At 45.1% G+C, this 13,444-nt stretch overlaps 1 protein-coding gene across 2 annotated transcripts in view; it reads left to right on the forward strand.

Moving 5' to 3' along the window:
• Positions 1-577: 577 nt before the first annotated feature.
• Positions 578-13,444, forward strand: part of LOC146195303 (uncharacterized) — a 32,218-nt gene continuing 19,351 nt past the window's right edge. The window contains exons 1-3 of one of the 2 annotated variants that reach the window (XM_084597748.1): positions 578-718; positions 7,450-7,554; positions 10,568-10,771. In XM_084597748.1, the coding sequence (XP_084453874.1) occupies positions 662-718; positions 7,450-7,554; positions 10,568-10,771 (366 nt within the window). In that variant the 5' untranslated portion in view covers positions 578-661. Of the gene's footprint in view, positions 719-1,123; positions 1,280-7,449; positions 7,555-10,567; positions 10,772-13,444 lie in introns of those variants that run through there. The other variant, XM_084597749.1, reaches the window with a different exon arrangement.

Here is a 13,444-nt window from a genome sequence, read left to right on the forward strand (position 1 = left end):
GCAAAGCGAACTTCAACGCGAACCATGAGCACAGAGGAGGTAGAAAGGAAGTTGCGATTCGGTGCTTAAATCGCGGGGACATAGGAGGGGGGGAGGGGGGTGCAGCGCTGCGCCTCCGCACCGGGTGCGGGTGACCCTGGCGACACCACTCTATTTAACAATATTCCAGTAGAAATTAATTATTATGCTAATACAGCCTCTTTTCCGCCGCTGATTTGATTGTCTTAGTACTCTAAAAAGAACAAAAAACAAAAACAACTTCTAGTGGATCATTCGTAAAACATTTCAAATTACTTGTTTCAGCCCGCCATACAGCTGCCAAAAGCCGTGCTTGCACTTCGTCTCAGTTCATTTCAACAGTTGCTTCTTCTCTGGCGCCAGCGCATAGGCAGGCGCGCAACCGAAAACGCAGGCGTTACCAGCTCTAGAAAGGCTACTTCGCGCCATTGTTTACAACGGCTGGGCTCTAGGTGCTACGCGAAGCGCGCAGAGATTTCAAAAGGCGCGCCAGCGACACGTGGTTCACTCGTGCACCACTGGTGGCGCGGTCAGCCGTATCACGTGACCCACGCTGTCCTTCAAACTCGCCGTGAGTGGCTAGTGTGTTGGTGGGGCAAGTCGGAGCGCCGTTGTAGGTAGCGGCACCACGTTCGTGAAAAACATGTCGGAAAACAACCCGGACAGCGAGATCGACGATCGCGCGGCACAAGAGACCAAGGTGAGCAATGCCGGCGATCCATACCGGTGCAAAATCGACGCCATCCGGCGCTACAACTGTGGCCGCCACCGCTCTGCGTGCCAACAACAGGCGACCGTTTCTCGAATACCCCAACGTAGTGGTCACGTTGTGGACGGCACGTGTCAGACCCCGCGTTCGCCTTGCGAGGATTGGACCCTCGAGACCGGCTTCTCGCGTTTGTGTTGTGCCTAAGAGCGGCTTCCTTCGCTATGCGGCCGGCAAAATGCTTGGAATCGAATCCGCCGTTCGGACAACGTCCATAATGGCGGGCGATTCGTGGAGAGCGGGAATTTGATGCGACCCTACCGCCATCTTCCGTGTCCGATGCGAGACGCTTTTCGTTGTCATGGCTACGCTTCCCGAGGCACTGATCTCTTGTTTTTGTCTTTTGATCGGCTGGCAGTCGAGAGATAGGTGCCATTGCTGCGCGTACTGGTGCGGGCGAACGGTGTACTGGCGTTTGGCGAATTAACCGTACTGTACGCACTTTTCCAGTTTTATTGAAATACAGAAATCGCCATGAGAGTCCGAAAGCCACCGGTAAGTGGTATTTTGTCATTCCAAGTTTAGCTGTGAATGACTCGTAGGCTTCGTTATGTGCCGCGCGCGAGGTCCGACCGAGACGAGGATTTTCTGTCGTCCTCGGTGTAATTTTACTACGGGAAGACTTGCAGGCGGTGGAGCTGTCATTCCGCGTGGTTCCTCTCGTGTCGCCATTTTTGCGCGATGGGGGAAAAGCCTGAGCTATTCGCACGAAAGACGGCTTGGCGCCTCGGTCCTTGCTGGGTACGAGGGCTGTCGCCTGTGTGTGTTTTGGAACGCTTATCCGCTGTGGCGGGATACTCGCGCTAACATGCGCCAGTGCGCGCAATCTAAAGTGGGCAAGCAAGGAAATGTAACCAGAGGCTGCAGTTCCACGTGGTAGATCTGTGCGGCATGAAACGCGTGTGTAACTCAAACCACCGGAGATGGAGACATTCGAAACCCCGGAAACTGCGCCGTCGATGTCTAGAGAAACAAGGAGGAAAGGTGGGATCAGGAGGGAGAAGCATCATTTCGCATTGTAACTGCGGTACTCCTGTGTGCGCGCGTTAAGGTTCGGAGGTATCGTAGCGCGTCGGTCATCAGTTACTCTACACGCTTAACGTGCCCGATTTTAAGAGATATGACCATACGCTGGCCGCACAGAAATAGCAGTAAATGTTTTCAACGGCCGATTTTTTTTTTTTTTTTGAAAACGTTCCAAACAGTGTTAGAGGTCATTCTAGTTACTAAGGGCTGCAGAGCCATAGAAGGTGACCCATTGCTCGTCAAGAAACGTCTATGGAGGAAATCTGGTCGCTTTGGGCACTGCCATAGGCACTCCATAAGATATCTCTTTGAAGAACAAGTTACTTTGGATGCAAATTACCAAAGTTGCTGGAGGATTAGCTGTACCTTGGCTCTCTTTATGGTGGTATCAGCCACTCATCATTGCAAGTGCACAAATGTGGGTTGCAGCTTTTTCTGCCAAGCATTGCGAAAATGCCAGTGTTTAGCCATCCATTCATAGGGGCATCTGCCTAAGCAGGTGTTTGTGCAGGGGTGAAAGTACTGATCCATTCTGCTCCAAACTGCTTTCCCTGCTCCATTCTGCACCAAAACTGCTCCAAACTGGCTGTTTTGATGTTCTGCCATCAAATTTAGCTTAACAGGCGAGCAGTGTCATTGCACTAGTGGCAAAAATATAACACAGCTTGCACTGGGCTTAATACAGATTAAATTTTTTGTAAGGGAAAGAAGCAAGGGGCATAATAAATATTTGTACGCAAGGAAATTTAGTAGGATCCACTGGCGATTGGAGATAATTGCGAAAAAAAGAAATTGCACTGTTGCTGGCATGTTGTAGCAAGCCCACAGGCGCTCCTTGCGGGGAAGAACAACACGCAGAAAAAAGCCATTTGTATCAACTGTAATAGTGTACACGGCATATACTTCAGGTCGTGCCTGATTTGGAAATGAGGAATAAATCATCAGTAGAAAGACAAAAGAAAACATGTCATACTTTAAGGCTAGAAAATGTTTCGCCTTCCTAGAAAAGGGTCCTTATTCTGCAGCATGGACAGCAGCTGCATTCAGTTTTGGTTGGCACACAAGTTGAGCTGCTGGACCTGATGTCGACACCTGTGAGACAACCCACAGGCCTGAAGATCTTGCGGGAAGACCATGTGATCTCTGCCGGAGGTCCTGCAGCGGCCTCCTCGGTGACAGGAACCCTGAACAGTGCTGCTAGACTGGACGTGCTCCTGCACCCCACTAAGCAGGCAACCGCTGCTTCAGTGGACCCCGCTTCTGGAGCAAAGCCGCTTTATTCGGCTTCAGCACCGAAAATGGGGCACGCGAAGGCCATGGGTCATCATGACCCCGAGAGCCTCCAAGACCTCTATCGGGGATATGGAGGTCACAGTAAGCTTGCCGGCATCCTTGCTGCCTAAGGACCGCAGTCTCTTTGGCAGTCGCGGTAGCAAAGGAAAACATGGAACTTCGCCCATAACGAACCGGAGACATAATCCCTACTGCAAGGTATATGTGTTCGAACCTTGTTCCTTTCCACTTTTCTGTAACTACAACCCATTTTATAAATGTGCATATTTCACTGCTGCAATGGAACTGCGTAATTTGGACGGCATCTCTACATCAATGGAGGAACATTGCCTACACTTGTTTTGTCTCCAGGAAACACTGCTTAAAAGCAGTCATAATAATATATTCAAGCATTGCAAAATTTTTCGTAAGGACCACATTAACGGCACTGGTGGTGGTGTTGCCATTTTTGTGAACTCCGGTGTTACAGTCAAAGATTGGAGCTTAAACACGCCTTTAGAAACCATTGCAGTAAAGGTTTAGCTGAAGCGTTTAACTACTGTGGTTTCCGTCTATCTGCTACCAAATAGTTGTTCTTCAGTCGGTGATCTACTGGACTTAATGAATCAACTACATAAACCTGTCCTTATCCTTTGAGACATAGAATGCAGATTACCTATGGGGGGGGGGGGGGGGCAGTGATAAAACAACCATGCACGGCAGGATTGAACAGCTCCTAAATACAACAAACATCGTAGTCTTGAACAATGGTGAGGTGGCACATTTCAATGTTGCAAATAGAACCTTTTCCTGCATAGCTCAGTCACTTGCATCACCCAGATTATCTATGCATTATTCATGGGATGTGATTCAAAACTGGCATGGAAGTGACCATTTCCCATACTCCTGAAAGCTGAAACTCCTGGCCCAATCTTTCATGTCCGATCTCCTCGACGGAAGTTAAAACAAGCCAACTGGGACCTAATTAAAGAATATGCTATGATAACACACTACTAAGATCACCGGGATAATCATTGATCCAGCTTTAAGATCAATTCCTCGTTCTGGCAGAAAGCTTCCAAAATTGTCCAAAGCTGTGATGGAATGAAGACTGCCGCCAGCTGTGAAAGGCACAAGTCATGGCAGACGTTCAAGCGGTACGCAACAGTAACTAACCTCATAGTATTTAAAAACTTAAAGCAAAAGGGCGATACTATTTGATTTTTTTATAAAAGTAAAGCTAATCTCTGACTTATTTTTAACAAGAACTACTTTACCCAGAGTTTAACGCATGATGGCCTTATTTGCCTATGCGCCATAAAACCCAACACAACACACACACACAACACTTTCAGTGGAAGCCAAGGATGGGTGTTAGAGGAAATTTGTTTCTGGAATATTCAGGTGACACACAAAATAGTATGGGAAAAAGTGAGAGATATATGGCAAAAACAGGGCACTTACTATCCCTCTTCTCAGTTGATATAGAGCAGGAGTACATCCCTTAAAGAACTGTCCGATGTCTTGGGCAAACATATTTATAAAGTATTGAGTTCTGCAGGCTATGCAGACGAGTTCTTATAAAGATGAAAGTAAGAATTTTCCACGTGCAAGCGAAGATTGCTACTATGATTTTACAATGTACGAACTAGTGACCTCATTTGTACTATAGGCAACCTGCAGTGGCCAGGCGGCGCTAGTGGAGCGCAGCGTTCAGCGCCGCCAACGGCGGTGCCAAGTAATCTGAGTAGGCCGGCGCGGTCGGTTTGCGTTCGCGTTGTACGGCTGGAAGCATCTCGGCTCTCATTTTCTGTGGTTTTAAGGCAATCGAATGTCCTCAGAGCTACTTCCGAAACCCAATACTGACGAAAGGACACCGCCTGTGCGAGAATGCTCATGTTTAAAACGTGGACGGTGTCGAAGTCACCGCGAAGCGCGCGCCGCTCTCGACGGAACACCCGCGCACACAGCTTTGAATTTCGTGTGAGTAGACGGAAATTTTTTTTAACGAAATTTATTCTCTCAGAGCATTAGTCGGATATGTGATGATGAATTAAGAAATAATTAAATGAATGAAAAATGTTGTAAATATAGCTTTTCATTTACCTATTGCGTTCACACCTCATACCCAAACATTGAAAGTGCAGAAAGAACCTGAGAAGAGATTGATCGCCGTTTCTTCTTTTTTTGTTCTTGCTGTTTGATTACAGAGCATAATAATTTCGTCGCGGTTTTGCTTTACAGTTTAATACCATGACGAACACCATTGTTCGTGGTGCACCTTTCGACAGTGCCGCGGAAGTTACAGCTAGGAGGCACGGTGCGGTACCCGCTACGGATATCGTGGCGATTGCAAGCACTGTGCGGTTGTAGCGTGCGTCATCAACGAAAACTGTGTGTGCCGGGGGTGGGGAGTAGGGGGCCTCCTACACCGTTGGAAAAATAAAGCTCTTAACAACAACAACTGGCATGGATTTTGTACCTCCATACCTCAATCTTGGGGAAAGCCGGCGGGTAATGCTGGCACTCAACGGCACAGCTTTCGTAAAGGAGGTCGTTAAGAGTTAGAATTTTTTACTGTTGCTACTAATGATGAAATAGTCTATAGCGTTTGGGACAAGAGACTCTTGAGTAGCTTGAGCAGTCGTTGAAAGAAATATTTGGTGCGGAACGATAGAACGAGTTCCATTCTCAGCGTACACAGTATCACGGGCCTCTACACTCCGCCACTTCGACTTTTTCAGCCCCTTAAGAACTAATTTACAGATGAATATGCTTATTGAAATCTGTAATTGGAAGTTTTGAAAATATTTTGGCTTTGAGGTTCCGAATAGACATCGCATTAGAAATCCGGTTCACAGATCCGTGAACATTTTTTTTTTTTATTTCGCCTCCGTTGAAATGCGGCTGGAATATGATGCTTCGGCTGCGCGGCTTTGTTGCTTTTCTGGACGTATACCACTCGATCTTGCATGCACAGCATATACCAGTACACGCCAAATTTTACAGTGCGTACTGAGTATGTGCCCCAACCAGCGTGCGACTCCCCAAGTCAGAAGTTTATACCGTTTCCTCCGCTCACGGGCAATCGTCTTATTTTAGCTTCTTGGCGCCTGTACGCCAATGGCCCCATAACAAAACGAATTTCGGTTACATTACTCTCTCGAAGTCAATATCTCCTTCTCTCATCATTCTCCTCAGGTTCTCCCAGCAAGCGGTACGCTTAGGTTTCCTTCGTGATTGTGGCAGTCTTTCTCGCCGCCCTTGCGCTTATTTCTATTGTTCACATCCGTAGTAGTCGAAGCATCGCACGAGACCACTGAAGTCACTAAATGAGTAAATCACACTCACTGGGATAACAAAACGCGAACGCAGAAGGAACACAGCGGCCGCAACATATACGGCGTCAGCTTCTGCGCCGCCTCAGTATTAGCTCCCGTCGGCCGCCAGGTGGCGCCACATGTCTCAGCAAACTCCATTGCAGGTTGCCTATTGAACTGCAAGCCTGTCACAGTTGGTCTAGATGATATTCATTGCACTATGGGGCGGGGGGGGGCTGCTACCTTTTCCTTCTCTTTAGCCATTACTGGCCTTTTTCAATTGCATTTGGAAGGAAGGTAAAATACCTAAAGACTGGAAAACAGCAATAGTTATTATTCCCATACTTAGAACAGAAAAAGACAGATGCCGTGCAGAGAGCTATCGTCCAATAGTTCTGACCATTTTTGCCCCTGCAACTTTTGAGCGCGTCAACACAGTTGGTTTACGGGCTGGAAATGAACAGAACCGTTGATAGATTTCAGTGCAGACTCCGACGTCATCGGTCTACAGTTGACCTGTTGCTGCATCTCGAGACATAAGCACAGGAGGCACACGCAAATAGCCAATATTGTGTTTTCATATTTTTCGATTTAGAAAAAGCATAAGACACAACAAGGTTTGGAATCCTCCAGGACCTTGCCAACTGTGGAATTGGCGGGAGATGTTTCACTCTATGGAAGATTTTATTTAGTTTCTTATTTTCAGAGTCACCTTGGGGAACACTCTTTTTGACGTCTTTGTTCAAGAAAAAGGAGCTCCTCATTGCAGTGTTCTAAGTGTGTTGCTATCCCACCTAGTGTGCATATGTAACTTCACTATCTGCAAATGGCAGATACAAGCAACTATCAATTGCCTTACAAAGTAGGCTAATTGAAATGGGTTTAGGTTCTCTCCAGGAACTGACAGGTATAGTTAACTAAGGAAGTGTTGGTTTGAACTGTCAAGAAATGGCTGCAATTGTTTCAATGCTATGACAGGAAGATTGGGCTGAAGACGACTTGTCACATTCGCCTTTTGAGATGTGGTGCTTTTCCCGACCTGTGCAGAAGCCGGCAGACGTGGAGGCTCCTGCTGCAGATGCTAAGGAGGAGGAGGAGACCAATGGTGATGCCGCCCCGCCTGCCAAGAAGGCCAAGGGTGAACCGGCCAGGGTGAGTGTCCCAACTGGGCTCTCCTCCACCCGGTTGGAGCAAACCATGCGCATTGTGCTCACTTTTCTCAAGTGAATGCAAAAGCAGTTGGGGGCTCCAATTTTCATCTTTTTTTTTTGCTTTGTTTTTATTTGACTGACTTTCATCCTACTCTACCCACATGGGTTTTCCTGCACTTCGTTAATTGTTTTCTCCTTTTCCCTTTCGAGCGGATAAATTCTTCGGGGTCAGATGTGAAAGAAAAGAAGGGCTGCATGCATGCATATTGAAGTTCACTCTGTTCTAGCTACAAAGATGTTACTTTAATTGAAAGGTGAACATTTGGAATCTGGAAAAGCTAGGGGCAAAAAATTAAATACTAGCAAAACCACTACTAATGCCTTAAAGAGGGCTAGTTGGTTGTTCATAATAATTAAAGGAGTGCGCTAACTTGACAAAACCGACGAACGGGATAAAAAAATACACGTGTTGTGTATTTGTTTTTATCCCGTTTGCCGGTTTTGTCAAGTTGGCTCACTCCTTTAATTATTCATCACGTGTGTTTTGGATGCATATCTTACTAGCTGCTATTCAGTTAATAAAAAACTTCTTTTGGTGGTTTAGGTCTATTAAGTTAAAACTGACTTTTTACTTTTAAGGGATATTTTATCACCGATAAAGCCGTTGAATAGATTTTTTACTGAGGCAAAGATTACTTATGGTTTTCCTCATTGCGCTTGTTCTCATAATCCTGCGTTATCCTTTCTGCGTAAGCTGTATCTCATTGGAGGCAGAATACCGAAGCACATTTGGGCTGTGCGCTGTCGGCACCCATTGAATTGCCCCTGGCAGTCTGAACTAAGCCATAGCTCCCCTCTGTGGCATCCCTCATATCCTATGTGTCTCCTCTGGACGTTGAACTCTACGACTTGCAATGATGTAGGATGGGCTTGAGCATTATTTTAATATTTGCCAATTTGAAAGGGGCATTTGGTACATGGGACTAATATGACCGCAGATAGCCCCTCATTTCTCGCAGCGGTGCTTGGCCATTGATTGTTGCACTTGGGAAGTGTTGTGGAGAACCTGTCAGTAGCCCATAGTTTTGCTGATTAATGCATAATATTTCTGTGTTGCTCTCCACTGTGAGATAACAAAATTAAGGGCTAGGCATCTTTAGAAAACGGTTACATGTGCCTGCTAACTTAACTATACTATTAAGGGGAGACCCACGTGAAAAAAATGACAGTTTTCATTAGAAAAAAAATTGTATTTTTATAATCTTTAACCCATCCTCTTTCATGCCCACGAACTCCAGCCTCGAATGGAGATGAGGAGTGACTAAAATCTTCGATGTGAGGTGATGCATTAGTGGGCAGAACTGAGCTGCTTTTATCATGGCTACGAATTTTAAACATGGCGTCTCACTTTTGTGGCGATGCAGGCAGGTAGAAAGAGATTTTTGCATTTTGTGAGTACTCCAGCAGTTTTTAAAAACCAATTAAAAATTTTATGCCCCAAAAGCTTCACCACACTCAAAAATACCACCGCTATTGGCTCCAAACTGCCATACCGCATGTTTGTCGGGTTGTTGTTCAGTCTGGGACACACAGGTTTTGAGCACGTTTTTAAAGAGCTAGCTTTTGCCTTCTCGGGAATCGATTTTACTTACTAATGTGCGTAACAGTCTGTGAGGCTCAAGGATGTCTAATAAAGAAACTGCTGAGGCCAAGCCGTATCGTCACCGCATGGCGAAGAAAGCTTGCATCGGGGACACTTTTTGAAGGCAATGCAGGGGACCTACATACACTGCAGGAGAATTCTAAGAAAACAGGGTACTTAAGCTGAATTTTCTCGTGTTTGCTTATAAAAAGTGTTATACTCTCATTAAATATTTATCGAAAGTTTAAAAGTTTAAGTTTCCTTGTTTGTTAGCAACCTTACTGCTTGTGTAGGATGTTACTTCACATGCCGTTGTTTTATCACTATGATATTTTGGATGGACGTTTTTTAATATTTGCAAAATACAGCCATGCCATTTTTGATTACAATTTGTTGTTGTGAATCAGATATAAATTAGCAAAAGCATTGTAGCTCTGCCGATAAATAGCAAATCAGTGAGTAATGTGTTTTTTAAACCTTCAAAATTTATGGTACAACACTTTTTTTTTCACTCTGTAGAGGACATCAAAATGAAAGAAATGACATGTTGCTCACTGTTTGTTGACATTTATACTGACTTCAAATAGGTGCATAAAGCACCATTATATTTCAAATGCATGACTTGCAAAAATTCGTCCCAACTATGTAGGCAGGAATTAATGCCAGATTTGGAAACAGCCGCTAAAAATTGACCAACTGTAGGATTTTCGGCCACCTGGCTCTAATATCATCAGAAACTGTTTCATTCTGGAGCATTGCCTCTTAAGTGGTAATAAATGCATGTGGATGGTCTCATTTGATATGACCAGATTCTGGTTGCATGCAGATGGCTATAAGCTGCCAGTTCAAACAGTATGGCTTTCATACCTAAATGATTTAGCAGTTTAGGATGGGCCCGTTTGTTGCACTTCATGGCACACAGCTTACAGTTGCCATGTTTCTAAACGTGGTGTCGGCATTATTACTGTAGCTAGTGCCTCATACATCCCCAGATAGTTTGGTTTTAGGGGATTTAACGTCCCAAAGCGAATCGCGCTGTGAGAGACACCGTAGTGGAGGATTCTGGAAATTTGTACTATCTGGTGTTCTGCACTGACATCGCACAGCACACGGGCGCCTTGCTTTTCGCCTCTATCGGAAAGCGGCTGCTAAGGCCGGGATTCGATCTCGCATCCTTAGACGCAGTAGCCGAGCGCCCTAACCATTGCACCACTCCGGTGGGGCACATCCCCAGATAGGAAGAAGTTTGCAGGTAGCACTTGCACCCGCTCGCATGTTCTCCTAGCCATGCATCTCACTGCTGGTTTCACCCTTGCTGGGTGTTTTGAGGCCCACTGGCACTGTGTACATGTTCTCTTCCTCCTTCTCTCAGCCGAGGTCCCAGCGCGAGAGCAAGTCGGCAGCGGGCAAGCGTGTGAGCAGCCTGGAGGCGGCCGCCAAGGAGGGTGAGGCACTGCTCAAGGAGCTTGGCCACAAGGACAGCAGCGACCCGGACAGCGGCCGCCGGCGCACCCGCTCCCAGACACGGGGTACCCCACCGGCGCCCCCGGCGCGGCAGCAGCGCCAGGCCAAGGCGGTGAGTGGCTGTGTGCCTTTGAAGCATATTTACCTAAGAGTAGGGCAAAAAGCTTGCATCTATGGCCCTTTGTGTGCAGAGTTCTAGCTCCGTGCTGGGGTGAAGAAATGACGATGGCACAAGGTTACTGTGACTTTTTTTGTCACGGGGAGCTGTAAATGGTCCTAGCAATTAGATAGTATGGTAAAGCAGAGAAAGAAAGTTGCTGCAACCTCTACAGTACACCCTCATTGATTCGAACTTCATGGGGTCAGGTATTCTTGTTTGAACTACCATAAGTGCACTTCAAAGGCAATTGTGAATCCAAATTTTTGTTGTGTGTTCTGTCTTTGGCATGGTGCGCAATGCATTACAAAACTTGAACTGCCACTTGGAATGCGCTGGGGAGTGGTAATTAATTTATAATTGAATTTTGTAATCCATGCTGTTTCGTTTTTGGTGTCTGTTGCCAAGCAATGGCCATGATGTCACAGATGAATTGAGGTCACATGACGCATACAAATTGTTTGCAGCTTTGTTTAATTCGCACTGCAGCACAGTTCACTTATAACATTATTGGGAAAGAAAAACAACTGAAAAATCTGATCGGTATAATCAATTATCGTTTTTATCTGGACCGGCAGAAACAAGAAAACTTATTTTTCCATGCATTTGGCCTACATGCTTGCCAGTGATGATTAAATTGAGTCAAACTATGCAAGTCATTTGGAACAGCATGGAACATTTTAGTCTATGACACATATTTAGCCATAAATTAACTTAAGGAAGTTTTAAAAAAAAATCTGAAATTTGCACTTGCTTGAGTGCTTGTCGAACTTTTGCAATCGCCCCTTTTTTTTCTTTCCGGGCTTCAACAGACATCGGAGTACATTTGCAGACAAAAATAAAACACGCTAACTCTACTCTTTGAGACACTAAAATTCTCTGAGCCAACCAAGGGCTTTAACCTTGGTAACCAGTCCAGGGCACATGTTTGATATTTCAAAACCTTTATAAACCTGTGAACACTTTCATGAAAGTACATGCATTTGGGAGCGCCACATACAATGAAGGCCCATGAGTATAACTAAATCAAAATGACAACCATCTTCATTATCTGTAGGCAGAAATCTAGTTCCATACGGGGTGAATGGACACTCTTTTTTATATTCCTTTGTAGCATGTCCCAGAAATAAACCCAACAGGGCAAAAATATGTTATTGTTTCAGGTAAATGAGGCAGTTAGATCCCCATGGTAGGAAGAAGCCACTTTTTTCTTGGCAACACTTTACAGACAAAATATTCCAGTGCGCAGTTTGAAAAGGGAATTTATTGTTCCCGGTGGGACCTGCATCTTAACCCTCTTCAAAACATTACTGCCTGGGCCTCCAGAGCATAAGAAAATAAGGAAGTTTGGTTAAGGGGTAACACGGGTCTTTCGGATTTAGAAAATGTGATTTTCGAAATCAGTAGCTCATTATCGTAAAACCTCATTACAAGAGACACTCAAGGGAGATGAAAAACATGTCTCTTGTAAGCAAGGTCTCTTGTAACCAAAAATTCTAAAATCACTGTGTTGATCAGTTTACTGCACATGAGCATACAAATGCATTCACATGCATTAACAGGGAATTGTTCAGGAAAGCTTAAAGAAGTTATTCATACTATAGTATGTATTTTTCTGAGTGCAGAGTATATTCCTTCCGAAATTCTAGAGGTAAAGCACTTAACTTTGCAAGCCTCCCTGTTGCTCTAATACCTTTGAAGCACTCTTACATGCTCGTCACCCTCAGATGTTGACACTTTTCCTCTGAAATGTCCTCGTTATCGTCCTCTGTGGCACGTGCCATTTACTTGCGCGAGAATTGCACAGTCTGTAAGCTCTTAGAAGCACACAAGATCCACACCTGCAGATACGAATTCCTCAAAAGATTCTGGTACCTCAGCAGTCTCTTGGATGCTCGCTCAAGTTTCATTTTCAAGGAAGCTTTTCACAGTATCAGTATATGGGCCCTCTTACATCATGGCGCCACATTTAAAGCCTGCTTGTCTGAAACAGTTTTTCTAAGCCTCACTTCTCGGGCCATTCTAGACACCTGAAATCACTTGAACAGCAAACTTAGCATCAATTACTACTGTACTGTCTTGCTACCTGTCGAGCAGCAGGCGTTCTACCAACCTTGTTTTGCACAGCAACTTGACGTGCATAATGGCTTTGTATATTAGTTCAAGGTAGCGTGTGGAGTCTGGAGGGAAAAAATAACTTTGATGGCTTTGAGCATGAGAACTTTGGTGCAGCTAGAAGCATTGTCCACAAAGAGAAAGACATCAGGATTCTGAGCTTTCATCTTGTGATCAAATTTTAACAAAGAGGAATTAAAAACGCTGGATGTCATTCATGCATTTTTATTTGCTTCATAGATGATGGTAATGCAATGTCAGTGGCGGAAACAATGGGGTCGTTTTGACTTTCCAATCAATGGGAAGCACTCCTTCTTTTAGTTCCTGACATACTGCAACAAAAAGGGTGCCGATATGAAACAGAATTTAGCTAAGGGAATCTGAAGTGCATCATGTACGAGTTGGTATGCTTCAGCTGCATTGCATAAGCACGCCTGGGTTGTGTCTTCTAAATAGTGAAGAATTTACTCCAGGAAACTGAAAAAGTTGTCCTTAGTAACCGAGTGTCTCTTG

Source organism: Amblyomma maculatum, chromosome 3 (genome assembly GCF_055883805.1).
Source record: "Amblyomma maculatum isolate TAMU_Amacu chromosome 3, ASM5588380v1, whole genome shotgun sequence".
NCBI classification, from domain to species: Eukaryota; Metazoa; Arthropoda; class Arachnida; order Ixodida; family Ixodidae; genus Amblyomma; species Amblyomma maculatum.